Source organism: Mastomys coucha, unplaced genomic scaffold (assembly GCF_008632895.1).
Source record: "Mastomys coucha isolate ucsf_1 unplaced genomic scaffold, UCSF_Mcou_1 pScaffold20, whole genome shotgun sequence".
NCBI classification, from domain to species: Eukaryota; Metazoa; Chordata; class Mammalia; order Rodentia; family Muridae; genus Mastomys; species Mastomys coucha.
In genome coordinates, this window is record NW_022196903.1 from 118,245,452 (window position 1) to 118,272,755 (window position 27,304).

The 27,304-nt window shown below is 52.0% G+C and overlaps 2 protein-coding genes across 8 annotated transcripts in view; one reads left to right on the forward strand and one right to left on the reverse strand.

Moving 5' to 3' along the window:
* Window positions 1–6,481, forward strand: part of Tnfrsf1a (TNF receptor superfamily member 1A) — a 13,143-nt gene extending 6,662 nt beyond the window's left edge. Inside the window, exons 2-10 of the mRNA XM_031383468.1 lie at window positions 916–1,069; window positions 1,237–1,365; window positions 1,631–1,780; window positions 1,965–2,043; window positions 4,456–4,529; window positions 4,666–4,779; window positions 5,068–5,096; window positions 5,265–5,568; window positions 5,675–6,481. Coding sequence (XP_031239328.1) covers window positions 916–1,069; window positions 1,237–1,365; window positions 1,631–1,780; window positions 1,965–2,043; window positions 4,456–4,529; window positions 4,666–4,779; window positions 5,068–5,096; window positions 5,265–5,568; window positions 5,675–5,982 — 1,341 coding nt within the window. The 3' untranslated portion in view covers window positions 5,983–6,481. The remainder of the gene's footprint in view (window positions 1–915; window positions 1,070–1,236; window positions 1,366–1,630; window positions 1,781–1,964; window positions 2,044–4,455; window positions 4,530–4,665; window positions 4,780–5,067; window positions 5,097–5,264; window positions 5,569–5,674) is intronic.
* A 164-nt stretch (window positions 6,482–6,645) lies between these two features.
* On the reverse strand, window positions 6,646–25,820 carry Plekhg6 (pleckstrin homology and RhoGEF domain containing G6). Of its 7 annotated transcripts, none has more exons than XM_031383464.1 (19): window positions 25,799–25,820; window positions 25,205–25,356; window positions 24,609–24,795; window positions 23,506–23,713; window positions 22,142–22,297; window positions 20,089–20,253; window positions 19,643–19,738; window positions 19,402–19,452; window positions 18,945–19,094; window positions 17,293–17,403; window positions 16,977–17,126; window positions 16,643–16,729; window positions 16,224–16,343; window positions 14,547–14,679; window positions 14,346–14,461; window positions 13,672–13,755; window positions 8,545–8,696; window positions 7,042–7,722; window positions 6,646–6,872 (listed from the first exon to the last, which is right to left on the reverse strand). In XM_031383464.1, exons 4-19 carry the CDS (start codon window positions 23,641–23,643, stop codon window positions 6,863–6,865), a joined length of 2,400 nt encoding a protein of 799 aa, XP_031239324.1. In that variant the 5' UTR covers window positions 23,644–23,713; window positions 24,609–24,795; window positions 25,205–25,356; window positions 25,799–25,820; the 3' UTR covers window positions 6,646–6,862. The 7 variants fall into 7 exon arrangements, with proteins under 7 accessions (XP_031239324.1, XP_031239321.1, XP_031239322.1 ...); XM_031383461.1 differs by having other exon boundaries at window positions 16,643–16,780; window positions 25,799–25,819; XM_031383462.1 differs by having other exon boundaries at window positions 16,643–16,780; window positions 24,609–24,831; window positions 25,799–25,819.
* Between the last annotated feature and the right edge of the window lie 1,484 nt (window positions 25,821–27,304).

The window sequence follows — 27,304 nt, forward strand, 5'->3', positions numbered from 1 at the left end:
CTCTCTCTCTCTCTCTCTCTCTCTCTCTCTCTCTCTCTCTCTCTCTCTCTCTCTCTCTCTCTCGGACCAGGTCTCAATGACTCAGCTGGACTAGGTTGACCAGAGAGCATCAGGGACCTGCCTGGCTCCTCTCCATCACTGGGATTACAAGGCCATGATGCTGTGCCTGGCTTTTTATGTAGGTGATGGAGCTTGATCTCAGGTCCTCACACCGAACAGCAGGCACTTTCCTGAACCATCTTCATGGCAGCCCTCCCTACAACTTGATTTTCCCTCCCTGTAGTATTTTTTAAATTACTGTAATGGGATCCAGAGAGGTTTGCAGATCCTTATGGCTCACCTCTAGGAAGTGTCCACAAACAGACACAGTGTGAAACCCACACCCAGAGAGAGAACTGCCAAGTGAGCTGTAGGATTGTCTGTCGGGAAAACAGGCTGTAACTGAAACAGCCTGCTACTTCTGGCTACATTTCTTTGTGGGGCAGAGGGCACCTCAGTGCTTCTGTGTGAGACCTGGAGCTCCACCCTTAGCCCTGCAAACACAGGGGGAAAACTAAACATTCCTTGACCAGCTTTCCTGTGACCAGCATTGTCAGCCACTTCAGGGAACTGAACAGGATAAGGGAACTGAATGGGATAAAAATGCAACTGGGGCCTGAGACCTAATTGCTCTCTTGTAGAAACAAGTTCTAGCATATAGAACCACCAGAGACCAAGAAAATACTAGACTGCACAGTGGCCACTGTCTAGGGGAGAATGTTCCTCAGGGGGGATGTGAACTTGGTGGCGGTGGTGGTAGTGGTGTGTGTGTGTGTGTGTGTGTGTGTGTGTGTGTGTGTGTGTGTGTGTTCAGTTTGTTGCTGCTTCTAAGGCCCCACCCCTGACAGTATTTCCTCTTTCCGATTGTTCCCTCAGGTGCTCCTGGCTCTGCTGGTGGGGTTACATCCATCAGGGGTCACTGGACTGGTCCCTTCTCTTGGTGACCGGGAGAAGAGGGATAATTTATGTCCCCAGGGAAAGTACGTCCATCCTAAGAATAATTCCGTCTGTTGCACCAAATGTCACAAAGGTAGGGGACAGTGGGAACAGAGAATCCTCTCGAGGTTTCTTTTGCTTGTTTCTGATGTTCTCAGACCTTAGTCCCTGGGAGTCCCCTTATTTTGCTGTTCCCCCTCCACCGACTTGGGCTTTGCCCTTCAGCTCTCCACTACAGCCTAATCCTGACCCCATCCACAGGAACGTACTTGGTGAATGACTGTCCAAGCCCAGGGCGGGATACAATCTGCAGGGAGTGCGATAAAGGCACCTTTACGGCTTCCCAGAACCACCTCAGACAGTGCCTCAGTTGCAAAACATGTCGGAAAGGTAAGCGTTGGGATTGGGTCAGGGCTGTAGAAGGTGCATGGTGTGTAAAGGCGTGTGAACATGTATGTGTCCATGGGTGTTTGCCAGGGGTCGGGATCTGCTGATGAATGGGGCAGGGACACTCACGCACGTACAAGCCTGGGCCTGTGTGCATAGGAGGAGTGTCTGTTACAAAGACAAATGCGTGCGTGGCAGAGGCAGGGTGTCAAGGTTTGTGTGGGAAAAGGGACGCGAGACTCAATGCACCATTTCCTTCCCTCTTCAGAGATGTTCCAGGTGGAGATTTCTCCATGCAGAGCTGACAAGGACACCGTGTGTGGATGTAAGGAGAACCAGTTCCAGCGCTACCTGAGTGGGACGCACTTCCAGTGCGTGGACTGCAGCCCTTGCTTCAATGGCACCATTACAATCCCCTGTGAGCACCACTCACTCAAGTCCAGGCCTCTCCCCTCCCCAGGAGTATCCTGTCCCCCTCCTCTCTCCCCCCTGTTCTGTCCGTGGGTTCTGAACTCCCCTGTGGTGCCTGCATCCCGCCCTTGTCCCTCCCTCTGGCCCTCAGACTGCAGGCACACTCTCTTAGTCTTACTGCTTTCTCACAGGTAAGGAGACTCAGAACACCGTGTGTAACTGCCACGCAGGATTCTTTCTAAGCGGAAATGAGTGCGTCTCTTGCAGCCAGTGAGTATCTGCCAAGTGCCTGAGGACCAGGGGTGGGTGAGCGCTGTGACTGAGAGCCCCCCCTCCCCCGGCAGGATTAAAGGAGGGATCCTACAGCTGGATGAGAAGAAGACACTACAGCAAGACATCAGACAGCCCTTTCCCTTTCTCCAGGACCTTAGGGGATAGGCAAGAAGACTTAGCGGGCAGGCAAAGAGCTTGCAGCAAAAGTTTGGCCACCTGAGTTCAGTCTCTAGAACCCACCTTGTAAGGGTGAAAGGAGAGAATACCAGCTCCACAGAGTCATCCTCTGGCCTCCACACACATGCCATAGCACGCATGCCTCTTCAGCGCTGGGCAATCCAATCCTAGGACCCTGTTTTTGACTGCACTCTGGCGCGTCTTACTGTTGCTGGTATCTTAGGTTTGGCTTCTACCAGTGATCCCTTCCCAGCCTCCCTGGCAGACTTCCTCATTCTTGGGACTCCACCTGGGCTGCTCTTAATTTGCTTCCAGAGAAGAAACTCTGAGTCTCTCAGAGTTGACCTGGCCTGGGGTTAAGTCCCAGCTTACCCATTTCCTGGCTCTGCAATCTTGGGCAAGTGCTTACCTCTCCGCACCTTATGTCTCTTAACCATTAGGGTAACAACAGTGTGAGTGGAGGTGTGGGTCAATGGTAGAGCACTGGCCTAGCATATTGGAAGCTCTGGGTTGGATCCCCAGAACAGACAGCTTAGACCAACAATCTATAAAACTGTCTGAACCAAAGCTGTCTACTTTCTGTTTTTTTCCAGTCAAATTTATCTCACAAGAGCTCATGCACCCAGTCCCATGCGTTTCATCCTGACCTCATGAGGCACAGAAAACCTCCTTCCCCTGTTCTTCTGCTGAGAACTCATGGTCCTTTGCTGTCCCCCTCCCTCCACCCAGTGTAGTTTTCTCATCCCCTCTGCCCTGCGACAGCTCTCAATGGCTGCCCCAGGGATAGACATCCTAAACCCTCTCATGCCCTTGTGGCCTGTCATCTCCAAAGTCAAGAGCTGTAAGCAGCAGTGTCATTGGCTGGGAAGCCCTCCAGCATCTTGTATGAGTCCTCTTTCTGGGCCCGTGGCTTAATCAGCTTAAAGCAAAGACCCGGCGTATTTTGGCTCCTGGTTTCATTCTGCTCGTGGTGTTTGACACTGTTGCTTTTGAGCCGGTGCTGAGGCAGGGCATCATGATCAGAGCGTACTGTGCAAGCAAGGTGTAGTTCACCTTGTAGCAGCTGAGAGACCAAGAGAAAGGGTGTGGAGTGGGGCAAAAGCAAGCCCCCAAGGATCTAACTGTTACTAGTTCCCATGTCCCAGTATGCTGGAAGCAAGCCTTCAATGCATGGATCCAACAGGACATTTCAGATCCATACCCTGGGCCTCTCCAGGCTACAGTCCCACCAGCAAACACAATGATAAACTCAGTCTACCCATGGCTGCCATCTGCCATGCCATGTCAGGGCTAAGTGCTTGATCCTAGAAGGAGGTATCCTGAGACCCAGGAGATGCTGGGCCAGAAAAGTGAAACAACTTGTTTCTGTCATGTGAATGACTGGAATGGAATTTTTACTCTGACTCTAAAGGCCTTTTAAAATTTATTTTTAAAATAATTGATTGTTGAATCTGGGCTCTTTGCATGCTATTCATGTGTTCTACCATGGAGCCAAAATAACCTCAGCCCTTTGACCATTTTATTTTATTTCATTTTATTTTATTTATTTGTTTTTATTCAGGATCTCACTGGCTAGCCTTGGCTGGCCTGGGACTCACTAGGTAGACCAGGCTGGCCTTGAACTCCTAGAGATCTGCTGGCTTCAGCCTCCTGACCACTGGGATGTGCCGCCATGCCTGACATTTAAAGAATACTTTTAAAATATTTGTATTTTATGAGTATTTTGCCAGCATGTATATTTGTATACTGTGTACATGCTTGGTACCCTCGGAGGCCAGAAGAGGGCATTAGATACCCTGGAACTGGAGTTACAGATGGTTGTGAGCTGCCATGTAGGACGATGACTGTTTCAAACTCACCAAGATAGCCAACTTGCCCTCTCTCTCCCTTTCCCCTTCCTTTCCTTTCTGTTCTCTCTGGACAGGGTCTCCTGTTGCCCAGGCTGACCCTGACCTTGCTATGTAGCCACGGGTGGACCTTGAACTGATGCTTCTGTCACTACCTCCCAAGCGCTGAGATCACATGCATCCACTTCTGTTCTTGTCTGTCAGCACAGCCTTTCCTCAATCCCTTCAGCTTGTCATATGTCGTATGATCGTGAACGGTTTCATTCTTCTGCATCTGGCTCTCAAGGCAGGTTAAACTCCATTGTTGGGAAGAGATAGCAAAACAATTGCAAAGCAGAGAGCTCCAGGCAGCCTCCTTACTCACTAGTGCCATCTCTTCTTTCAGCTGCAAGAAGAATCAGGAGTGTATGAAGTTGTGCCTACCTCCGGTTGCCAATGTCACAAACCCCCAGGACTCAGGTGAGGGGGAATGGCCTGGTGCCATGCTCAGCAGCTGGCTAGCTGACTCCATGGTCTCCCTCCACCCACTACTCCCCCGGCCCCCTAGTCCCTGCTGCTGCCTCACAGTGAGCATCCTCCTCTCTTTTGTCTGCAGGTACTGAGGTGCTGTTGCCCCTGGTCATCTTCCTAGGTCTTTGCCTTTTATCCTTTATATTCTTCAGTTTAATGTGCCGATATCCCCAGTGGAAGCATAGGATCTATTCCATCAGTGAGTGTGGACTTTGGGGATAAAGGGCGTTGGTGGAAATACGGGAGGGGGTTGAGTGCGCAAGTTGGAAGGAGATGAGGGGTGGCCTCTCTGTTCATGGCTAAGAACTCTAGGTTGAGTGGCCCTGGATGTTGGGAGGGAAGCCATACCAATATCAGTAATTCTCTTGTCCCTGGGGCCACATAGAGCCTGAGGCATGACACCACAAGTCCCCAAGGCCAGGGTGCCATCTTTGAAAGGGAAGTGAAATTCATGATACCTTGTTTCTTTCTTTTTTTTTTTTCTCAGTTTGTGGGGATTCAGTGCCTGTCAAAGAGGTGAGAAGAAAAGAATCCGACTTCCCTTCCAAAGCCTGATACCCAAATTACTTGGAATGAGGGTGGTGGGCTCCCTCAGCTCCTGTATCCCCACCCCCATAAAGAATAAAGCATCCGAGGGGAGTCCTTTTCGTTCTCCCTACTAATGCTATGCTTTCTTCCTTTCAGGTGGAGGAGGTTGAAGGAGTTGTTACTAAGTCCCTAACTCAAGCCCCTACCACAGCCTTCAGCCCCACCTCTGGCTTCAACCCCACTCTGGGCTTCAACCCCACCCTAGGCTTTAGTCCTCCTGTCTCCAGTACCCCTATCAGCCCCGTCTTTGGCCCTAGTAACTGGCACTTCATGCCACCTGTAAGAGAGGTAGTTCCAACCGAGGGTGCTGACCCTCTGCTCTACGGGTCACTCAACTCCGTGCCAGTCGCCACCCCTGTTCAGAAATGGGAAGACTCCGCCCACCCTCAACGTCCTGACAGTGAGTTGGGTTCGCGCTGGAGGGCATCGCTCCTGGAGGGAGTCGGGCAGGGTGGAGGGCGCAAAGGTTAGGGCTGTTGCTGGAGGTACATGGTCCTTGTCCCCAGCTGCAGACCCTGTGACGCTGTATGCTGTGGTGGATGGTGTGCCTCCGACGCGCTGGAAGGAGTTCATGCGGCTCATGGGGCTGAGCGAGCACGAGATCGAGCGGCTGGAGCTGCAGAATGGGCGCTGCCTGCGCGAGGCCCAGTACAGCATGCTGGAAGCCTGGCGGCGCCGCACACCACGCAACGAAGCCACGCTGGACGTAGTGAGCCTCGTGCTTTCCAAGATGGACCTGCATGGATGTCTGGAGAACATCCAGGAGGCTCTGAGAAGCCCCGCCTCCTCGTCCACAACCCGCCTCCCGCGATAAGGCCACACCCCCATCTCAGGAGAGGGTCTTGAAGGACCGTGGCCTGCTTCCCTGTGGACCTCCTCTTGGGTGGAAAGGAGGCAAAGGTCTCTAAGGGGCAGGCTCGAGCTGGCAGCCACTTCCTTGGTGCTACCGATGTGGTGTACATAGCTTTTCTCAGCCGCCGAGGACTGCCTGAGCCAATCACTTGTGCACCTCAGAGAGATGTGCCATCTGCTCCCTGCCAGCCGAGGGTGCCAAAAACCGAAACAGGTGATTGTAGAGGAAAGGCACAATACATCTGATGCCCACTTGGGATGCATAGGGCCCAAGCAAAGCTTCTCAGGGCCTCCTCAGTTGATTTTCTGGACCTTTTCCACAGTAGATAAGCAATCTTTGTATCAATTATATCACACTAATGGATGAACTGTCTAAGGTAGGGGCAAGCACAGAACAGTGGGGTCTCCAGCTGGAACCCTCGACTCTTGTAAATACACTAAAGTCTAAAAATGACCTCTGACCCTGGAAAGAATGGTCTGTGGATAGGAGAGAGTGCGCAGAACCCAGGATGGGAAAAGTCGCATGGGAAGTCCAGCCATCCTGCCAGCTAACAGTAGACTCCACCCTATGGGTACCCATGCTTCCTGCTTCCCACCCTCATCCAGTGTTCACCAAACAACCATGTTTCTGGACACTTTTATGTAGGGCTCGGGGGGTTGTCTGTGAGACAAAATGTTCAGTTCTTGACCTCCAAGAGTCCTCAGAGGTGATGCTTGGATCAGGCAGGCTTAGTTTGAGGTGGATCCTTGAGGTAGAGTCTGGGGGGTGGGGGTGGGGTGGTGACCAGCACTCTTGGGGAGACAATTCCACTAGGAGATGTATCAAAGGGCTTCAGCATTCCTCATACTTCTCTGTAAAGGAAGGAGACCGATGCGTTAGTTCAAGGTCACGCAGAGAGTGGGCTAATGGGCAAAGCCGAGTACCCTCTCCTGTGTTGGTCCCTGCTCTGCACAGCCTATCTCTTAGAACGGCCCCTCACTCCATACTACGCTTCTATCCCATAGTAGTTTCTGCACTTACGATGTAGACAGAGTCGTGTCCAGCTTTACGATGTGGGGGCCCCTCATTCTTTGTAGCTGGGCTCGAGTCAGCCTCCGGGGCTTGCCATTGCCGGGTTCTGGTTCCGAGGCTCCGTCGATCCTTTGGCAAGCCAGCTCCTCCCTAATCTCCCTGAGCATTTCCTCGGCTCCCAGGGAGCGGGGGCGGAGTCCAGGGGATAGAGGCCCCTCATCTTCGTCTGAGGACACCCAGGGGCTTTCCCCAGCAGAGTCAGTATGGGTGGGAGAGTGGGGGAGCGGACTCCGACGTTGTGCCCTGTGTAGGGTTTCGACCACCACATTTCCTGGTGTCAAAGTCTCATCTTCCTCCTCGGACCAGGTTGGCGGGGCTCTCCTGGGTAGACTGCCTCCTCTTAGGATCCCTTCTGGCAACTCTGGTGCACTTCGTCGCTGGGGAGCTTGGGGGTCAGGAGGCTGGGGGCGCAAGGGAACATCTCTGAGTTCCAGGGTGGAGAAGGTGAGGCGAGGGTCCCTACGAAGAGCCTTGGCCCGAAGCCTGTTCTGGGGGGAATGAGAATCTTTCGGGGAGCTTGGAATCAAGGTGCCATAGCCGGAGTCTGAGGTGTCATCGGGCACGGAGGGCGTGTCTTCGTCTGTGTCTTCAGTTACCAGCAGGCGGGGGATTAAGGTGAACTCCGAAGTCCTACAGTTGAGAGCAGAAAGTCAGCCTCGGATGCTGAGGCTCACACTCAAGGCTGAGAAGCCCCTCCTATTAGTCTATTCAGAAATGTCTCCTCCGCCAAACTTACTGTCCTGTCTTAGTACATGAGAGTGATTGGCTTTCCCCACCTCACTGGTTAGGAGTGTGCTCTATAAAAGACCTCGGGTACGCCTTTTATACAGCACCTACACTGCCAACCTGGAATGACGCAGAGACAGTCCGTGTGCATAGTCATATTTGAAAAAGAAAAAGACCTGGAGGTAAGCTGGGGGCGGTTGTTCGGGAGGAAGGCCGAGTGTTCAAGGTCAGCCTGAGTCACTCGCCTCAAAAACAAAAGAGAAGTTGCTTCTGGGCTACGCTGTCCATAGCACCTGGTTCAGACCTCATATCAAGCAGCTTGTCTCAGATGTGCTGAGCGGGCCCATTGGTGGGTCCTTTTCTCTAAAAGCTTGATGCTAAACAGCTGTATCATCCGGGATAAACCCCTTACACTATGGGGGGGGGGGGTGTTGAAGCTTGCTGTGTCCTGGAAACTCTGCTATTCTTAGAAGCCATGTCTACCTTCACTCAGGAGCCTGCTCATCACAGGGAGTTCCCGTGCCATGTCTGTTTCTTTTGCTTTGGTGCCCACCCTATGCCACGGATCCCTTCGCGTGGTAACTGCCAACGCAGTCCACTCCCAGCTGCAGCTCACGTTCTTGTTCTCACACCAAGTCCCCCCAGGCTCCTACTCGCCCTTCTCAGCCTCATAAATGTCTCCTCCCTCCTCCCCACCTGCGTCCCCCTCTTTGGATGGAGTCTTACCTCCCCTCAGCACTGCTCGGAGGGTCCTCCGGGGAAGGGGAAGGCGTGGAGGGCCTGGTGCTGGGGGACTCCCTGCCCTGGTTGCGATAGAGGGCCAGCAGCTCCCTCTTCTGTTGAACATACTCCTCGCCCTTCAGCTTCTGCAGAATGGTCTGGGGAGGGACTTTCATTGTTATGAGCTCTCATTTATAGAGCACTTGCTGTATGCTGGACACTGCTTGCCTATGGTAGCTTTAATTCTTCTAACTCCCTTCCTAGGCACAGGGGTTTACATTTCCTTTCGTACTGAGAAAGGGAACTAGAAGGCTAGGGACCATCACAGGAGTCATTGCTTACAGGAAGGGAACACAATGATGCCAAGATATGGGGGCAGGAAGCTGCAGAGCTGGTGCCAGAGGGAACTGGGGTGGACAGAACGGCCCCTTTCCTCTGCTTTTGTGCCCCTGCTTCCATGCCCCCAGGGAAGCCCTCCGATGCTCCTCTTATAATCTCTCCCTGACCCCAGAGGATGGTGCTGCAAGGGCTCTGGACCATACTGGTCCTCAGGTTGCTCTTTTGGGCTCACTGCTCTCTCATCACCTTGGCCTTCATCCTGAAGCAGGAAGGAGCAGGGGCATGCTTATCCTAGGCTGAGGACTCTCCTGTCCCTTAGACAGGTAAGAAAGGAAAGCCGTCTCAAGATGGAAGAGAAGAGGACACATGCCTGTGTCCCTTCTGAGTTTTCAAACAGAAGAAGGCAGTGACCGCTGACAGATGCCTTGCAAAGGACCTCCATACACATGGGTGCCTTGTTGCACACTGTCACCCTCCGGCATGGTGAGCATAGCCATGAGTTCATCTTACAGAGAGATGCAAAGGCTAGGCTTAGATGCAGCTGCTTGCCAAGGAGGCTCTAGTGGAGAGGGGAGCCGAGTGAGCGTATACTCTTTAAGTCTTAGCTCAGTGACAGCAAGCTTTTTTGGCAGCCTTGATGGGCTTTGAGTTATCACAGGAGGTTAATGGAGGGGAGACAGCAGAGCCTGAGGAGACACAAGGTAGGTGGTAAGAGGAGACTTGGTATGAAGGGACACAGAAGTGGCTGCTGTGGGCAGAAAGGACACCAAGATTCATAAGTGTGGCTAAGAATATACAAAAGCACTTCCCAGATGGTAAAGAAATGACTGAAGGCTAGGCTGACCCCAGCACTTGGATCACTGTGTAGCCAGGCAGATCTCTGAGTTTGAGGCCAGCCCAGTCCACATAGAGTGTTCCAGGCCCATCAGAACTTAGACAGTGAGACCCTACCTCAAAAAGAAAAAAGAGGGGCAGGAGAGACAGATCAGAGGTTAAGAGCTCTCGCTGCTCTTCCAAAGGGCCTTAGTTAAATTCCCAGCAACCACACGGTGGCTTGTGACCATCTATAATGAGATCTTGGTGCCCTCTTCTGGTGTATAGTCATCCATGTAAGCAGAACAATATGTACATAATAAATAAATAAATCTTTTTAAAAAGAAAGAAAGAAGAAAAGCAAAAGAAAGAAAGAAGGAAGGAAAGGAAGAAAGAAAGAAGGAAAGAAAGAAAGAAAGAGAGAAAGAAAGGAAGGAAGAAAGGAAGAAAGGGAGGGAGGGAGGAAGAACGGGCTGTGGTTGGAGTCCCCCATCTCCTTCCCAGGCATCCCACCACAGTAGCAGATAAGGTGCTGCATCTGGCGTAGAGCAGGGACCTCAAGTGTCCCCTAACCCCATACAACGCTCTCTTCTGACTGATGCTAGGTCAGCCAGGTCCATATTTGTCCTTTCTCAGAAGCTTGGGGAATGTGAGCCAGCAGCTGCCAAAGCTTCCGTAGGAGCATGAGGGCGGCTGGGTCAGGACCAGACACATTGGAGGAGGATTGGGCAGGCGAAGGAAAATGATATCAAGTGGACAGTCCTAACAACTCTTCCTTTCCCTGGCTTCCCAGCCACTGAACCAGAGCAGAGGCTGAGAGCAGGAAGCCTGGTGGGTGGGCTGCATGGCCTGTTGTGAGGACAAGCCATGCCCTTTGCCTCACGCGCCCCAAGTTCGACTTTGTGACAGGTGCTGAGGATAGGGTTAGGTGGAAAGAAAGGATGAGAAGAGGACGTCGTTAAAGAATGTCTGCTGGAGTCATCCTCACTAAGCTTGCCCTTGTCCCTCCCCAGGAAAGTCAGGAGTTGGGGAACCCCCTCCTCGGGAGGATGTTGGGTAGCAGAGCTCAGGGCCTCCAGCTACCCCAAAAGTTTCAGCAGGGGGATCTTCTTGGCTACAGTAAGAGGAGAGCTAGGGTGAGCAGTATGGGAAAGAGTGTAGTTCCCCACAAAGCTGAGAAAGGAGGGAGAGAGGGCTCCCAAGCAAGATTTCTATGGAGAATCCCCAAGAGAGAATGCCTCTTCTCTCTGCAGTTCACTGGGATCACCATGTTCACCCACTGTCTCCCCAGTACTGCATGACAGATCTCTAGAAGGTGCTCTTTGTCTCTCAGCCGCCAACACCAAAGCTCTGTACTGCCTGCAGTGCCTTCCTCCTCCTCCTCTCCCTCCTCCTCCTCTTCCTCATCCTCTCTTTCCTCTTCTCTCTTCTCCTTTCTTCTCCTCCTTTCTCTTCTTTGTTTTTTCTGAGACTGGGTCTTTTTATGCAGTTCAGATCCAGAACTTGCTGTATAGCCCAGGCTAGCCCTGGACTCACAATCCTCCTGCTGCTGGGATTATAGGAGTGCTCAACTGGCTCACCCTTTTGTGTCACAATGACACACACTTGTAGAACTCCCGGGAAGCACAAAGCCTCATGTCAAGCCACTCACCATGGCTTCCCAGGTGAAGGCCAGGCTTAGAGAGGCAAGTAACATGCCAAGAACATAGGGTGGTCAGGCTTAGAGAGGCAAGTAACATGCCAAGAACACAGGATGGCCAGGTTTAGAAAGGCAGGTAACATGCCAAGAACACAGGGTGGCCAGGCTTAGAAAGGCAGGTAACATGCCAAGAACACAGGGTGGCCTGGCTTAGAAAGGCAGGTAACATGCCAAGAATACAGGGTGGGCTCTGAACTCTCTTCAAAATCTTGCTTTAGTTTAATTGGCCCCACTTTCATGTCTTGGCCTCTACCTCTGAGGGTTCTCAGTTCCTTCTCCTCCTCCCAGCCACTACGTCTCCCCAGAGCCCCCACCCGCAAGCTCATTTTCTGTTAAAGCATAAGCCACCTCTGTAAACCCTCAAGGAAATTGCCTCACTAACGTTTCTGCAAGAAGAAGAAAAAGTGTGAGCTCTGGGCAGTGAAGGGACTAAGAGAAACTCTGTCACCTGTGTGTGTGTGTGTGTGTGTGTGTGTGTGTGTGTATTGCATTGTTTGAGTGGCTGGGAACCTCACTGCCAGTTTGATCACAGAGGAGAAATGACGCCTCATTTGTCACCCTGCAAAGCCTATCAGAGGCTGTTATTTTGCATATGAACACTAGCAGGTTTTACTGGTTCCCAGAAGTTCCAAAGGGAAAATGTGGGAGAAGGCTTGTTCTAAGATTGGGAGCCAAAGGGAGAGGAGAAATCTGAGAGGTTGGCGTGGTAAAGTTTACAGGTGTGGTGATGCCAATCTAACTATGCCCATACACTCGGCCACCCACAAATAAACAGGTAAATAAATGTGCATGTTACTTCTGGGGCTAGGGCTGGAGTGCAGGGATCAAGTACTTTCCCAGTATAGCAAAGACGCTGGGTTTGATCCTCAGCTCTGCCAACAAACAAGACCAAGAGTCTCTAAGGCAAGTCTCCAGCTCTCTGCTCCCACAGTCTGCTCCCACAGTGGGTTTGCCTGGAGAAAGCCAGGTCTGAAACCCAACCCCCAGAAACCATAAATGTGACGTTAGTTGGGAAATGGGTCTTTGAAGATGTGAAAGGACCTAAGGTGAAGATCTCAGACGTTCCAGGTGGGTTCTAAAGCAGACATCTGGCATCTTCATAAGAAAGGGAGGGAAATCTGGACACTAGTATACAGAGGGGAAAGCCAGAGATGGAGGTGGGTGGGGTGTAAGGAATTGCTGCTCCACATTAAGGACTGCAGACGCCGTTGGTAGTGGAGACATAGATTGTCCCCTAGATCCTGGGCAGGAAGCTCCGTTTTGTCCATATCTTCATTCTGAACTTGTGGCCTCTAAAATTGGGAGGGACTCTGTTTCTGGATGTTTTGTTCTGTTTGTGTAGAACTGTGGCTCAATCAACTCCATGGTCTTGTGCATGCTAAGTAGGCACTCTACCACTGAGCTACACCCTAGCCCAGCTTCTGTTTGTTTTGTTTTTGCTTTTTGTTTTTCTTAAGCCATTGAATTGATAGTAGCTGATGCAGCTTTACTGATGTCTCTCTCTCTCTCTCTCTCTCTCTCTCTCTCTCTCTCTCTCTCTTTCATCGCTTAAGTCTGCCTACATCACTACCCTGTTTAAAGCCTCCACTGCCTCCACATTGTCTATAGGACAAAGGTCAAGTTTCTGCATGGCCCTTAGAGCCGGACATGATCCCGTGGTGCTATCTCTGGGACTCAGCTTCCGCTGCATTCACCCTTATACTTTGCACTCTGGCAATGCCAAGCAAACATCCTGCAAGGTTCTACACATGCACACTTGGGTGCACACACCCACATGGTCATGTACATACACTACAACATCATACACACACACATGCACACTTGGGTGCACACACCTACACGGTCATGTACATACACCACAACATCATACACACACACACACACAAGCACAATCATATGCATAAACCACACATGTGGTGTATGGTCATGTATATACACCACAACATCATACATATACACACACACATGCACACTTGGGTACACATACCCACATGGTCATGTACATACACACAACATCATACATACACATACACATGCATAATCATATGCATAAACCATACATATACCCATATAGTCATGTACTTATACCATACACATAATATACACACATGCACAATCATATGCATAAACACACATATAATACACCCACACAGTCATGTACATACACCATACACATAATACACACATGGATATAGCACACACAGCTATATGCATATACCACACACACACATACCACATAATATCCACACTCACACACAGACCACACATACACACACACATACTTGATGGCAATGGGAGGGTAAGAGAGCATGGTTCCAACTGAGCTCTAGATGTTTGTATGACCTTGATCTCGTCCTGTTCCCCTCCTGCAAAGTGAGACATGGGGCCAACTTGGCAGTCTCTCACACACTGTATCCCATTTCTGGATCTTTGTATCGGAATCCCCTTCTTCCTGCTTTGTTGTCTGCTCTGCTGCTGGCTCTGAGGCACCGGTTTCTCCCCCTAACCTCCCTCAAGACCCTGCTTTTCTGGCAGCCTGTCCCCTGCTGCTGTCTTTGGTATGCTTGCTCCTGTTATTTGTCCCCTGATTCCTCTAATGAGCTGCAGCACAGATCCCTGGAGGACAGGAATAGTGTTTTCATTCTTTTCTGATTCCCTGGCACCTAGCACTAGTGCCTGTCCCCAGAAAGCGCTCCATAGGTGTCTCTGAGCAGAAGATAAAGTTTAGAAATGTCACTGTTTCGGTGTGAGAGAAGCATTAAGGTGTACCATGTGTTGGGTTGTCTCAATGGCGGCCTTGGTAGATGGCCACAGGCTTTCTCAGGCTCTAGAAAGTGTCAGACCTGCTGCTCCTGCACTGACCTAGCCTCCCTGCCCTCCTTCACCCCTCTGTGATGTCAGTCCTGAGCTCCAGGGGTGCATGCTCACCACCCCCTCAAGCCTGACTGGCACCTACCTGAGCCTGCTGGGTCTTCTCCAGCCACCGTGCACGCTCCGTTGGACTGGGACAGTGCACAGTGAAGGCACTGGAAACACACTGGAATTCTGTGAGGTGGATGAGCAGGAAGCTGTCTGCACGGAGAAGAAGCTCTGCTTTAAGGACTGGGCCTTATCCGACCCCAATCCCGACCCTTCCTCCTCTGGAGAAGAAACATACTGGGGTCCCGCAGTGGTCGGCACACGAGTTTCTCCAGCATGAGGGGAGGACGGATGACCTTGGCTTTGTCTGCTTTGCGTTGAGGTTTGGTTACCAGGAGCACGTCAGAGAAGAGGAACAGGTGCACATCCATCTGCAGGTAGGGGTGCAGGAGAAAGAGGCAGGGTCAGCCAGAGTCGGGGGAAGGGCTTCTTGGGGGTCCTGGCCCTTTGCCTGTGAGCATCAGGACAAGGTAAGACCTGCAGGGTGATCAGCTGGGAGAGAGTCAACTTGGTTCCATATCTTGATTTACAGGCAGGAAACAGGGCTGGCTGAAGGTCATAGAACTGGAGTTCGGGCAGGACCAGAACCATGTCCTCTTGCCCAGCCCCCTACACCTCTCCCCCAGTGCTAGCTTGTGTGTGTTGTGTGGTGCCTGTGTGCTATATGTACATGACTGTGTGGATGTTTCACTCCAGTGGGCGCATGTGTGGGAGAGAGTGGGATCCTGGGTGTCTCACTCTACCACTTTCTACATTATTGCTTTGAGATGAGGGCCAGCCAGAGAACTCTCTGGATCTGCTTGTCTCTTCCCAACAATCCTGGAGCTACTGATGCCAGCAATCATGCCCAGATTTTCTTTTTCTTTTTAAAAATACATTTATTTGTGGGGGCGTGGGGGCTGGAGAGATGGCTCAGCAGTTTAGAGCACTGACTGCTCTTCCAGAGGTCCTGAGTTCAATTCCCAGAGACCCCATGGTGGCTCACAACCATATGTAATAGGATCCAATCTCCTCTTCTGGTATTTCTGAAGACAGCTATAATGTACTCATATACATAAAAAAAAAAAACAAATAAAAAAACATTTTATACTGGGCGGTGGTGGCGCACACCTTTAGTCCCAGCACTTGGGAGGCAGAGGCAGGCGGATTTCTGAGTTCGAGGCCAGCGTGGTCTACAGAGTGAGTTCCAGGACAGCCAGAGCTACACAGAGAAACCCTGTCTCAAACAAACAAACAAACAAACAAAAAACATTTTATTTAACGACGTGTGTCTGTGTGGGGTATATGCTTGTAAGTGAGGGTGTCCAAGGAGACCAGAAGAGAGTTTTAGCTCATCCTCTGGAGCTTAAAGTTACAGGCAGCAATAAGCCACCGGACAATGGGTGGTGACCACTGAACTTGGGTCTCTGCAAGACCAGCACTCACTCTTAGCTGCTGAGTTCTCTCTCTAGCCCCCAGGTCCAGTTCCTCAAGAAGCTGTTGAGGATTCAAACTCAGGTTCTCCTGTTTTGTTTTCTTTGATGTTTGGATCCAGTTTGGTAAACTACAGCTTCTTGGGTTTTTTTTTTTTTTCTTTGAAAGAGCTGTTTTTTTAAAAAATTTTATGTGTGTGGATGTTTTCCCTCCATGTATCTGTCTGTGTAGCACACGTATGCAGTGTGCCTGGGGAAGCCAGAAGAGATGGCAGACCCTTGAGCTGGAGTTACAGACAGTTGCGAGCTGTTATGTGGGTAGTGAGAACGGAGCCTGGGTCCTCTGCAAGGGCAGCCAGAGCCCTTACCAGCTGAGCTATCTCCCTCTCCATCCCCAGGTCCTCGTGCCTAAAGAGCAAGTGATCATAAGGACCAAGCCACCTCTGCAGCCCCATTTCCGAGTCCTTACGCGTCTCTGTGACTTCTGAGCATGGCACCCTCACCTTCCCTTCTCGCCCTTCCTTCATTCGTACAGGTCCTTCCAGCAGCAGCTGCCTGGTACACTCAGGGGCAACCCCTAGTATAGGAGTCATGAGATCCAGAGTGGAGAAAGGACGCAGGCTCTAAGGGAACAGAGAGCAGTGGAAAGGGGATCAGGGCATCGTGCAGGCGGGTCTCTCCATCCTAGCCCACGGTGGCTCCTGGTGCTGTGACCAGTCCATCCTTTCTGTACCTGGAGCTACAGCAAGACACCCCCAGGGTCCCCTCTTTACTCTTCCTATCTGCCCTTTTGGGCTCCTCCCACAGGAAGGAGTGATGGACACACCCAGCTGTGGCACTCGGGTACCTCTGTCCTCTCCCGCCAGGCTTCTCCTCCATCTCCTTTCCTTGGAACCTGGCATTTTTGGAGCCCCTTTCTCACCTTCTCCACCTCCTCGCTGGAGGGCTCTAGCACCTCATAGGGTCCTATGCGCTGGGCCACAGCCATTAAACTCTCCTGCTCTTCACCCTGGCGGACCCGCCCATTTATGTGTCGCAGGAAGGACTCCACAGCCTCGATCTTGGGGTGTGAGAAGCAGAAGGAGGTACAGCTGAGCCCAGCCTCCCCACCCAACGGTAGCCACAGCACTCTAAAATAGATCTAGTTGGTCAGTACTGCGGGAGGAATGAGACCTTGGGGATCTCTAGAGATCAGTTCTTACCCGGCACCTGCCAGCCCCCACCACACAAGGGCCCAACCCCACCGGAATACCCACCATGGCATTCAGGGCCTCTTGGGCTCGGGGCTCGGGGCTTCTCTTGAGCACAGCTTGCAGCAGCAGTGGGTATTTGGTGATTCGCTGGTGGGGCTTGATAAGCAAGTCACCCAGCGTCTGTCTTCTGGAGCGCTTGTGTTTCTCACACCACTGCAGGGGAGGGGGTAGAGCTTAGGAGTCTGCAGGGCCCTTCCTGCCTGCACCCCCAATAACTGCCCCAGCCTTGCATGCAACTGAAGCCTGGCATGACCTGGCTGTGCAATTGCGCACGCTGCCCCCCCACCCCCCACGGCCCCTGTGCTACGCTGCACCTCACCTGCACGAAGGTGTGGAACAGTGGGTTCTTGTCTTGCTGCTCCCGGGCATAAGCCATGGTCTGCTTTACTCGAAGGCAGTACTGGACATAAGGCTGGAACCGCTGGCCAAACTGGAGGAACACATATAGAACAGGCAGGAGAGGACCATGAACAAACTCTGGTGGTTGCCGGGCAGTAGTGGCACGTCATTAATCCCAGCACTTGGGAGGCAGAGGCAGGTGGATTTCTGAGTTCGAGGCCAGCCTGGTCTACAGAGTGAGTTCCAGGACAGCCAAGGCTGTACAGAGAAACCCCCATCTCGAAAAACCAACCAACCAACCAAACAAACAAACAAAAAACTCTGGCTGTAGAACATGGTTGCAGGCTGAGGAGAGAGCCTCGCAGAGCTCCTCAGTGAAGCCTCTGCCAGCTTCCACCTCCCAAGACATCTCCCACAGCCAGACCCCTCATTCTGTGCTCCAGAGAGGAACCGACACCCTGAGAGGCAGACCCTGGCCACCCCCGGAGTTCATTCTCTCTGTGGCACTGGCTGTGCCTGCTCCTCTGGATTTACTCTCACCATCAATAATTCAACCTGACTTGTTTTCGGGGACACTGGGGCTCCTGTTTCTATGACCTGAAAGTTACCCAGAAGCTCTGCGCCGAAGGAAGAAGGTGCCGAGGCTCCCAGGACCCTGCCTGAACTAGCTTTGTACCCCATCCCAAAGTTTCCTGCTGACCCAGAGACACTATGGGAGAAAGTCTAGATGCAGGCTAGCTTTCCTCCTGGGTCTCCTCACTTGGGCAGCATTCTTTAAGAGGCATTTTATTAATTGTTTGGTTTTTTTTATTTTGTGTGTATGAGTGTTTTGCCTGCATGTGTGTATGTGGACCATGTACCTTCCTGGTTCTCTTAGAGGTCAGGCCAGGTCCCCTTGAACAGTTGTTTGTGAGCCACCATGTAGGTGCTGGGAATCAAATCCAGGTCGTCTGCAAGAGTAGCAAGTGTTCCTAACTACTGAGCCATCTCTCAAGCCCTTTAGACCGAGGTCTTGCTTTTAGCTGTTTGCTGCTGGGTCTCAAAGAAATAGCTAGTGTTTTATAGCTGCCAAGTGATGCACATTTGTTATTACAGCACCTGAAAGGCTAAGGCAGGAAGAGCTTGAATTTTAGGCTAGCCTGGGCAACGTTGTCTTTAAAACAAAACAAAACAAAAACAGGTGGAGATGGTGCATGCCTTTAATCTCAGCACTCAGGAGGCAGGCAAAGGCTGGTGGATCTCTAAATTTGAGGCCAGTCTGATCTACAAAGTGAGTGCCAGGATAGCCAGGGATACATAGGAGACCCTGTCTCAAAAAACCAAACCAACCTCCCCAATAACAAAAAACCTAATAATAATAATAATAATAATAATAATAATAATAATAATAATAAATAATAATAATAATAGGAACACAAATACAAACTGTAGCACTGATGAGAGCATCCCTCCCCCACCTCCTCGGTATATTTTCATAAAGTCCCTAGAAGACCAAAGAGCCTTTTGGACAGGTCACATTTGTGGAATGGAGTGAAGGAGATGTGGTTATATTTTAGAGTTGGGCTGGGCTGTGCCCTGTGGATTCTTTTGGGTTGTCCTCATCCTGCTCTTTCTGGGTCTCCCCAGACTCACTGTCAGGAAGCCATTTTGTAAGCTGACAGGGTCCAAAGGTTGGCCAGAAGTGCGAGTGTCCTCCAAGACGGGCTGCAGCACCTCCTCCCAAAATCTCCGGTGGGCTCTAATCAGGTTGGGGACATTTCCAAACAGAGTCTCAGCTGACACCTGGAGGAGTGAGCAGAACTCAGTAGCGGACAGGAAGGGACAGGGAAAGACTTTCTCCTCAGTGACAGGGCTGGGGAGGAGAGGAGGAGACTGACAGTGGCCTGGAAGATCTTAGGGAGTCCCTCTATCCCCCTACCCCACCGCCGTGGCACCAGGGGAGCTAGGGACTTGTGAACTGTTGAGGTTCTAATACAAATGGGAAATATAGGGAAACCAGGGGCATCCCAGAAAGCAGGGCTGTGGGAATTCAGACTGTGCAGCCTGGAGGGCTCGCCGTAGCCCTGCCTCCTCCTATGCTTCCACTCACATCAATCAGTAGTCCTACCCGCTGCAAATTCAGCAGGCCAGCTGCCAGGAGCTAGAGGCAGGGAGGAAGACAGGGGCTCAGCGCCTGACCTTCCTCCTTCAGAGCCCTCCCAACACCGCCATCTTTAGTCTCCTCTCCCCTGAGCAGGTCATCCTCATCCTGGCCAGCCCTTCTGCTCTGAGAGGATGGAGATAGCACAAAGGACCACCACAGGGAGGAGATGAGGTTGAAGGTAGCTTACATCAGTCATGATCTTGAGCTTTCTCAAGTAGATCTGCTCAGTGGTCAGGAGCTCCCACAGTGCTTCCTGCTGATGGCTAAGCTCTCGGTTCATCTCCTGAGGAGGACAGTGCTGGTTCACTTGGGGAACACTGATGAGAGTGGGTGCCATTTGTTAAGCTCCAAATCTCCGCCACGGGTTCTGGTCCCTTTACCCAGGACCTTTTCGCAGGAGGAATCCTCCCATTTTCCATATGAAGCAAGTGAGGCTCGGGAAGGTCCTCTGTCATAACCAAGGGTTCACTACTTGGTGGCAGAGCTGGGATTTGAAGAGATCTCTGAAGGTTTTCCCTTCTAAATGCTGTATCCTGCAACCTTTGTCTTTTCCGGGACATAAGTGAGATACATGAATGTGTGTGTAGAGTGGGGTCTGGTGCGTTATGGGGATTCATACCATCACAAGCCCACCTTGTGTCCCAGCACCAGCTCCTTCCAGGACTTTTCCATGGTCATGGCACTGTCACCTCCCTCTCCTATCTCCCAGTATCTCCGGTCCTCCGGGGGCAGGCGGGGCATCCCGAACATACTGAATGTGTGCAGCCTTATTTCTAGCTCATGAGCCCTGGTGACTTCCTAAGAGAGCAAGAAAGATGGTTAGTTAGCCTGGCATGTCCTCAGCACCTGGTACCCAGGTTCTGGAAGAGCTGTGTGCACACACATGTGTACACACATGTGTCTGGTAGCGAAATGAGATCATCGCCCTGCAAGTGAAGTTACAGTTTTGTTTGCAGAAAGATCCCAGGGTAGACGGGTTTGAGTGGACCTCCCTGACCAGAACAATTCCTTCTAGAAGTTTCCTAATTCAGAATAGGGGTGAGGGGCAGAATCAGACTTCTCAAGAGTGGTCCATAAGAATGGATTTTCTTTACTTAAAAGAAGGAGAAGAAGGAGAAGAAGGAGAAGAAGGAGGAAGAGGAGAAGAAGGAGAAGAAGGAGAAGAAGGAAGAAGAGGAGAAGGAGGAGGAAGAGAAGAAGGAGAAAGAGAAGGAGAAGGAGAAGGAGAAGAAGAAGCAGCAGCAGCAGAAACCGGGCAGTGGTGGCGCACGCCTTTAATCCCAGCACTTGGGAGGCAGAGGCAGGTGGATTTCTGAGTTTGAGGCCAGCCTGGTCTACAGAGTGAGTTCCAGGACAGCCAGGGCTACACAGAGAAATCTGTCTCAAAAAACCAAAAAACAAACAAACAAACAAGGAAGAAAGAGAAAGAAAGAGAGAGAGAGAGAGAGAGAGAGAGAGAGAGAGAGAGAAAGAGAGAGAGAGGAAGGAAGGAAGGAAGGAAGGAAGGAAGGAAGGAAGGAAGGAAGAGAGAAGGAAAGATAAAACCTCTTAGTTTGGGGTTGTGCTGTAAATTGAACCTAGGACCTTCTGCATGCTGGGCAAGCCCTCTGCCACTGAGACATACACCCCAGACTGAGGGGCCTTCAAGTAAGGACCAGGACTAGACTTAAGAAAGCATGGTCTTGCTGGGTGGTGGTGGTGCATGCCTTTAATCCCAGCACTTGGAGGAAGAGGTATGTGGATTGTTATGAGTTTGAGGCTAGCCTGGTCTACAGAGTGAGTTCCAGAACAGCCAGGGCTACACAGAGTAACCCTGTCTTGAAAAAAACAAACCAAGACAAAACCAAAACAACAACAACAACAAAGAAAACAAAAAGGCATGGTCTCAGATACCACGGTGACATAAAATGGACACCTTTTTGTTTGTCTTTAGATGGGGATTTGCTATGCAGCTCAGGCTAACCTTGGACGTACAGCCTTCCTGCCTCGGTCCCCTGTGAGCTGGGACTGTAAATGTCCATCATCATGCTTGGCTCAAAGCAGAGATATTTGTGAAGAAGTATCATGCCTTAAAATTGTATGCCATAAGTGGCTTTGGTGTCAAATAATGAGGGACAAACAATTCTTATGCTCACTCTGCTCTTCTTGGGACATGGGAGGAAGTGGCAGGGCTCCTATGCCAGGATGAAGGATGCTGCGGGAGAGGAGGGATGAAGAGATTGTCCCTGGATCACATGTTATTTGGTAACTTCCAAAAGCCGTGAGGTTGTTTTTATTTTAGGTGCACTGGTGTTTTGCCGGCATGTCTGTGTGAGGGAGTCAGGTCCCCTGGAACTGGAGTTACAGACAGTTGTGAGCTGTCATGTTGGTGCTGGGAATTGAACCCAGGTCCTCTGGAAGAGCAGCCCGTATTCTTAACTGCTGAGCCATCTCTCCAGCCCTCAAAGCAGGGAATTCAATATTAATAGTTTAGTTTCATGGGCTCCAGCGCATCAGCCACCTACAGAGCTGTTCCTGAGAGCACCTCTGCAGAGAGCTGTGCCTGATGGACTTCTCAAAGGTGCCTGCTGTCAGAGGGAGACTCCCTGCCAGTGCTCAGTTCATGGAGTTTCTGGGCTTGACTGTCTCTAGAGGCCATCATGGCTGGGAGTGTGAGCACTGGGACAGAAGTCAAGGGAATCCTTACCTTGAATCTGGGGAAGTGAGGTGGGCCAACCGCAAAATGGTTTCCATGCCTCTTCTCTGGCTCTGGTTCTGGAAGTATCAGAGGAGACAGGCCTCGGGTGTGGCCAGAGCCCTTGGCGAAGGGGACATAGCGTTGTAGGCGACTGCGACTAGGGTCCTGGGAGAGGAGAAGACAGGGCAAGTCCTGGGAGTGCCAGAAATTCTAGAAAGATAGTAGGGGCCGAGCTTGGCTCTGGACCTTATCCCTTGTTCCTGCAAGTTGGGCTGGCTCGCTGCTCTCATCAAACCAGTTTGGTGTGAGTTGCTGCTGCTTTGAGTCACAGTGACTCCTGCCAGGGAAGCCAAGTTCAGCTGAGCAGGGGCATGCCTGCCTGGTTCCCAAGGGAGCCTGGAGGTAGAGGCTGAGTGAGGTCTCCTGCAGCGCTTGTACACAGGCACACACATGCCTGGGCTCTGCATCGGGTACCCAGCTTCCACCCAGCTATACACATGCCCTCTGTGCCAAGGGCTCGCAGGGACAGTGGTTGATTCCTGCAGTGTTCTGAGTTCATCCCTTTGCAGGCAGCTAGGCTCCCTCACACGTGGAAATGAGAGACCACAAAGGTTCAGTCTCCTCCCTAGGGCCTGCAGCTAGTGTCCTATGCTGCTGGGAGTTGCCGTCCTTCTGTGTTAGAGGTTGAAGCCACAAGTCTCCTCCCAAGGCAGGCCTGGTCACATTCCTTGTCTGCCTTGGCCTGAATTGCCTTACATACTTCCTAGTGTCCCTTTCCGCCCTCTGCCTGGGCAAGTCTCAGTCTGTCTCCAGGGGTGGAATCCTCTAGGGAGGCAGGGAATACCCCCAGCTAGAAGGGGAATTGTTCTTAAGGAAGCTCTAAGGGCAGAAACAGCCTGAGCCCTGGCTTCTACACCCCTTTCCTCTACTAGGCTTGGAAGTGGGTGGGGCAGGTGGAGCCAGGGGCGGGACCGAGACAGTTCCCGCCACTCTACCCCACCCCCCTTGTAAGAACAGGGGCACCCTGAACCTTTGCTCTTCTTCAACCCTGACTCAGGGAGCTTATGACTCCTCCCAACTCAAATAGAGACGGAAAGATGCCTTTCCCCACTGCACTGGTAACTCAGAAATGCCTCCTATCCCTCCTCTGAGCCCCCGCCTCTCCCACTGTTGTCTGGGGCTGGGTGTGAAGCAAGCGTTGGGATCCTGGCCCAGGCACTGCCCATCTCTCCCCCCAGCAACCCCGGAAAGTGGAGGAGGTTAAGGGACAAGAATAGAGCAGCCTGTGAAACTATAAGGGGACAAGACTTCAAAGCCGTGGTGCCATCCCTCCTGCCCCACCCAGGTCACCTTCGGGGCACAGGCCGACTCACCAATCCAGGACCTCCTCTGGGATATATATTCCCAGCAGTGCTGTGGGCAGAGGTCGGATGACGGCCCCCATAAGTCTCAATTCGGGAAGCAACCAGGCCTTGGAGGGGACCCTCATTTGGAGGACCATAGGCTTGCATTGTTTCTCTCCTGAGTTACCCCCAGAGGGTCATAGCTCCAATGTCCAGGAGAAAGGGGGGGTCCCCTTTTCTGCAAGACAGGAAGCCCAGGCTGGATTAATGAGGAATGTCTCCACAGATCGGAGAGCAAGGAAAGACGAGAGGACAGAATGGGAGAGAAGAGGGCCAGATAGATGGTGATCCCTTAGGGGAAGGGTTGTGTGTGCTACTCTAAGTTAGTAGTGGGGGGGGGGGCAGGTCCAGGTGCATGCTGGGTAGGAACATCTGCTTTACATTTGGAAAACATTCACACTTCAATCTCAGAGGATGTTGTAGTCAGCTGGGAGCAAGGGTCACAGACGGCTCTAAATAGCCCCAGGTAGAAGGCATTCTCCTGTACCTAGATGTCTCCTTTCCTGCATTACCTTTGTCAACACTGCACAAACTCCATGCACTGGGACGGGTAGGGCTGACTAGAGACCAGCCAAGTGGGTCCCTTGTGTCAGAACAGACTATGGGCTAAGAATGGCTTTTATTTTCTTTCCTGATTTGAGACAGGAGGGTCTCATAATATAGCCCAGGCTGACCTGGAACACACAGTGTAACCCAGGCTACACAGTTAAGTTAAGTTACACAGTGTAACCTTCCAACTCCGCATTCCCCTGCCTCAGTGTCTAGAGTGCTGTGATCACAGACAGACATATTCCATCATGCTTGGCAACTTTTACATTTTTAAACAGTAGGGGGGAAAAAGCAAAAAAAAAAAAAGTAGATAAGTAGTGTTTGGGAAAAGTGAACAATATACACAGTTCGCGTTCCCCTGAGTTACAGCTAGTTTTGTCATGGTTCAACCAGTCAGCTTCCCTTATTGGCTGGCTTGCCATCCATGGCTGCTTTTCTGTTAGTCGCAACTGAGACTCAATAGACAAGAGACTCTACAATAAATCGTTTCTGTCCCTTTACTGAGAAGTCTGCACACGCCTTACCTGGACCCCCCCACGTCCACGCACAATCTGGCAAAATCGGGAGAGCTGTCAACAGGGTCGGTAGTGATGCGCCTAGCTGAGGCAGCCCGCTGATCTCCCACTACTGTCGGTCTTTCCCGGCCTCCGAGGGCACCACCATGGATAGAGCTGGAAGTCAGATGCAGGACTCCACCCCTCCTTCCTGAACCTGGATGGAAGACCCATCCCTTGTAGTAGGCAGGGCCTGAAGGGAAGAGGCCCTTAATGGGAGTTGGACTCAAGAACCCTATTCAGGGGCTGGTTTCCCACCAGCTGGGTCCTAGGCACCTCCATTTCTCTCCCCTAACTTTCTCTGACTTATGAGCAGAGGAGATTGCTCATTATGTTTCTTGCCCCGGGCCAACAACAGTCCAGCCCCTGAGGGCAGTCCCCCCGCCCCTCCCTCCTCTCCCCGCTTACTATTCCTCCACACTCCCACCTTTCCTATCTCTTCCCAGGCCCAGCTTTTCTCCCTCCCTCTTTCCCAGCCTCCTTCCCTCCTCCTTCTGAGGCCTTGCGACCCTGTCCCAGATCCCCGGTTCCCTGTCCGCCCGGCACTCATCCTCCCAAGTGCTCACCTGTGAGCGCAGGTGTCCGGGCTTCCGCTGTCCTTGATGTCCGCTGGATCCGGTGGAAATCTGGGTCGTTGTTAGCTTCCTTGGCGATGGCAGCCCCACTGTCCCAGCCTGGAGCCAGGACCGAGCGGCCCGCGGGACCAGGCAGCACCGGGCTGGGAGACGAGGTGAAGGTGGAGGCAGAGGGGCGGGACGCGGGCTGGCACCTCCCCCTCCCTGCGGGCCGTGCAGTGTCGCGGTCACCAGGACGGAGAGGGCTGGGAGCCGGACTCTCCGTACACCAGCCCCAGACCAGGAGTGCTCACTTGGCGATGTGCGCTTTCTCCCTTTTTTTTTTTTTTTTTTTTTGCACCTGAACTAGTCAGCAATCTGTCACCTGGTCGGGGTCAGTGACTGGAACCTGTGCCACCCGCAGGCCACCAGCGCGTCCACCCTTCCTGGCCAGACCCCTGCCAGGCGAGGCGCCAGGGTAATGAGGGGTAAATGAGAGGTTGGGCGCCGCTAGGCGGAGGCGGCGAGGTAATGACCAAGTGACTTGTAGCAGGTACCCATCTCTTCTTTGCACCCCTGCCCCTCTTGCCTGCCCTAGACCGTTACCCTGAAAGGGGGGGGGCAGCCTTGTATCAGGAAGGGCGTAGGACCAGGGATCCTCGACACCATGGCTGTCCTCTGGCCACGGAGTCCAAAGTGTAGCCCTTATCTCCAGTGGACCTGCTGGCCTGCCCTGGCAACAGGGAGGAAGGCTCTGTGGACTTTGCATCTGATTCAGGGGAGGGGTCAGAGGCCAGGCTTAGCCCATACTCAACACTACTCCTGGAGAGTAATTGTCTAAGCCTGGAGAGAGGGGCATACCGAGTGAGGGCACCCTCCCCACAGACTGCACTTGGGCCAGTGTGGCCTTTCTTAGGGCTACACAGACTGAACAGTTTCTGTAAAGTGCTACAGCACTGGCTGAGCATGATGTGAAAGGCTCCCCCTCCCCCTCACATTCCCAAGTCTTGCCATCCCGTCTGAGTGAGAGGTATCAGCCCATGGATGTGTAATCCAGAGGTGGAAGTCTCTGCAGGGGGCATGGGCAGGTCTGAGGCCCACTTTTGGGATCTTCCTTCTGCCAATGGACTGAACTGGGTCTGATGCAACCTCTTACCATACAAAGCATCCCGAAGTCCACAAAACCCTTTCAGAAATGTCTCCCTGTGTTCAGAGCAAAAAAAAAAAAAAAAAAAGCTCCACTTCTCACCCTCTCCCATGGCTCCCTTCAGTCTGGAGAGGCATCCTTTACTATTGGTTAGTTGAATGTGTGTGTTCCTGTTCTTAGCCACAAATTTGCCCTTCAGTGTTCTTTTCCAGATTTTGATGTGAGGTCTCAGTGCTACAGAGGAGCTGTCCTGACCTCTGGCTGCGTCCACCCTGCCTCCTGCGCTCTAGCTGTGTGCACTGGAGGGAAGGAGTTGGATGAGAACCCTGTTTGCCAAGGATGAGCTGTTTGCCTGTCTCTAGCACTCACACTGTGGGGGGCCGGGAGAAGAGAAGACACATCCAGGGAGGGAGAGGACCCAGGAGAGAGAAAGTTAATGAACCAGTTGGTGCTGATTACTGGCTCTATTAAATGACACCCCAGAGAGAGTTGGTGCTAAGGGCTCCCAGCTTCTCCTCCCACTGTTTTCCAGATAAAGATGGAAGGAAGAGAAAGAGGGAAATTGGAATTGAGAGGGTAGGAGAGACAATCCTGGACTTAGATCCCCCTGGGGTGAGCTGCTGATGCCTCCCAGAGACCTAGGGAGAGTTAACCCTTTCCCTTCCCTCAGGCCTGAGGTTCCACCTCCACCTCCCAGTGCCCCGGCGCCTGTATCAAGCCTCCCTGGGAGGAGAGGTTCCCAGACACAGCTAAAGACAGAGGTGTGGCCAGCTACAGGTGTGTGGGCAGCTGGACTCACAGGCCGTCTTGGTCCATTCCTTCTATTCTGGCTCTGTCTGGCTGTCCTTTCTACAACTGCCTCTTCCACCAAACTCTTCCATGCTGTGGAGGACATATTCCTGGAGTGGGCTGAGAAGGGAACACAAGCAGAGGAACTGAATAGTCTCCTGAAGACAAGGATGCCA

Excerpts from the sequence above, each read along its gene's own strand:
- Plekhg6 (XM_031383461.1), bottom strand. The coding sequence starts at position 23,643 with ATGCAAGCCTATGGTCCTCCAAATGAGGGTCCCCTCCAAGGCCTGGTT. Across the intron at positions 13,756-14,345 it reads AGAAGACCCAGCAGGCTCAG|GAGGGGAACAGGACGAGATC; the intron begins GTAGGTGCCAGT and ends CTCACTTTGCAG. Across the intron at positions 7,723-8,544 it reads CCGAGCAGTGCTGAGGGGAG|GACTTCGGAGTTCACCTTAA; the intron begins GTAAGACTCCAT and ends TCTCAACTGTAG.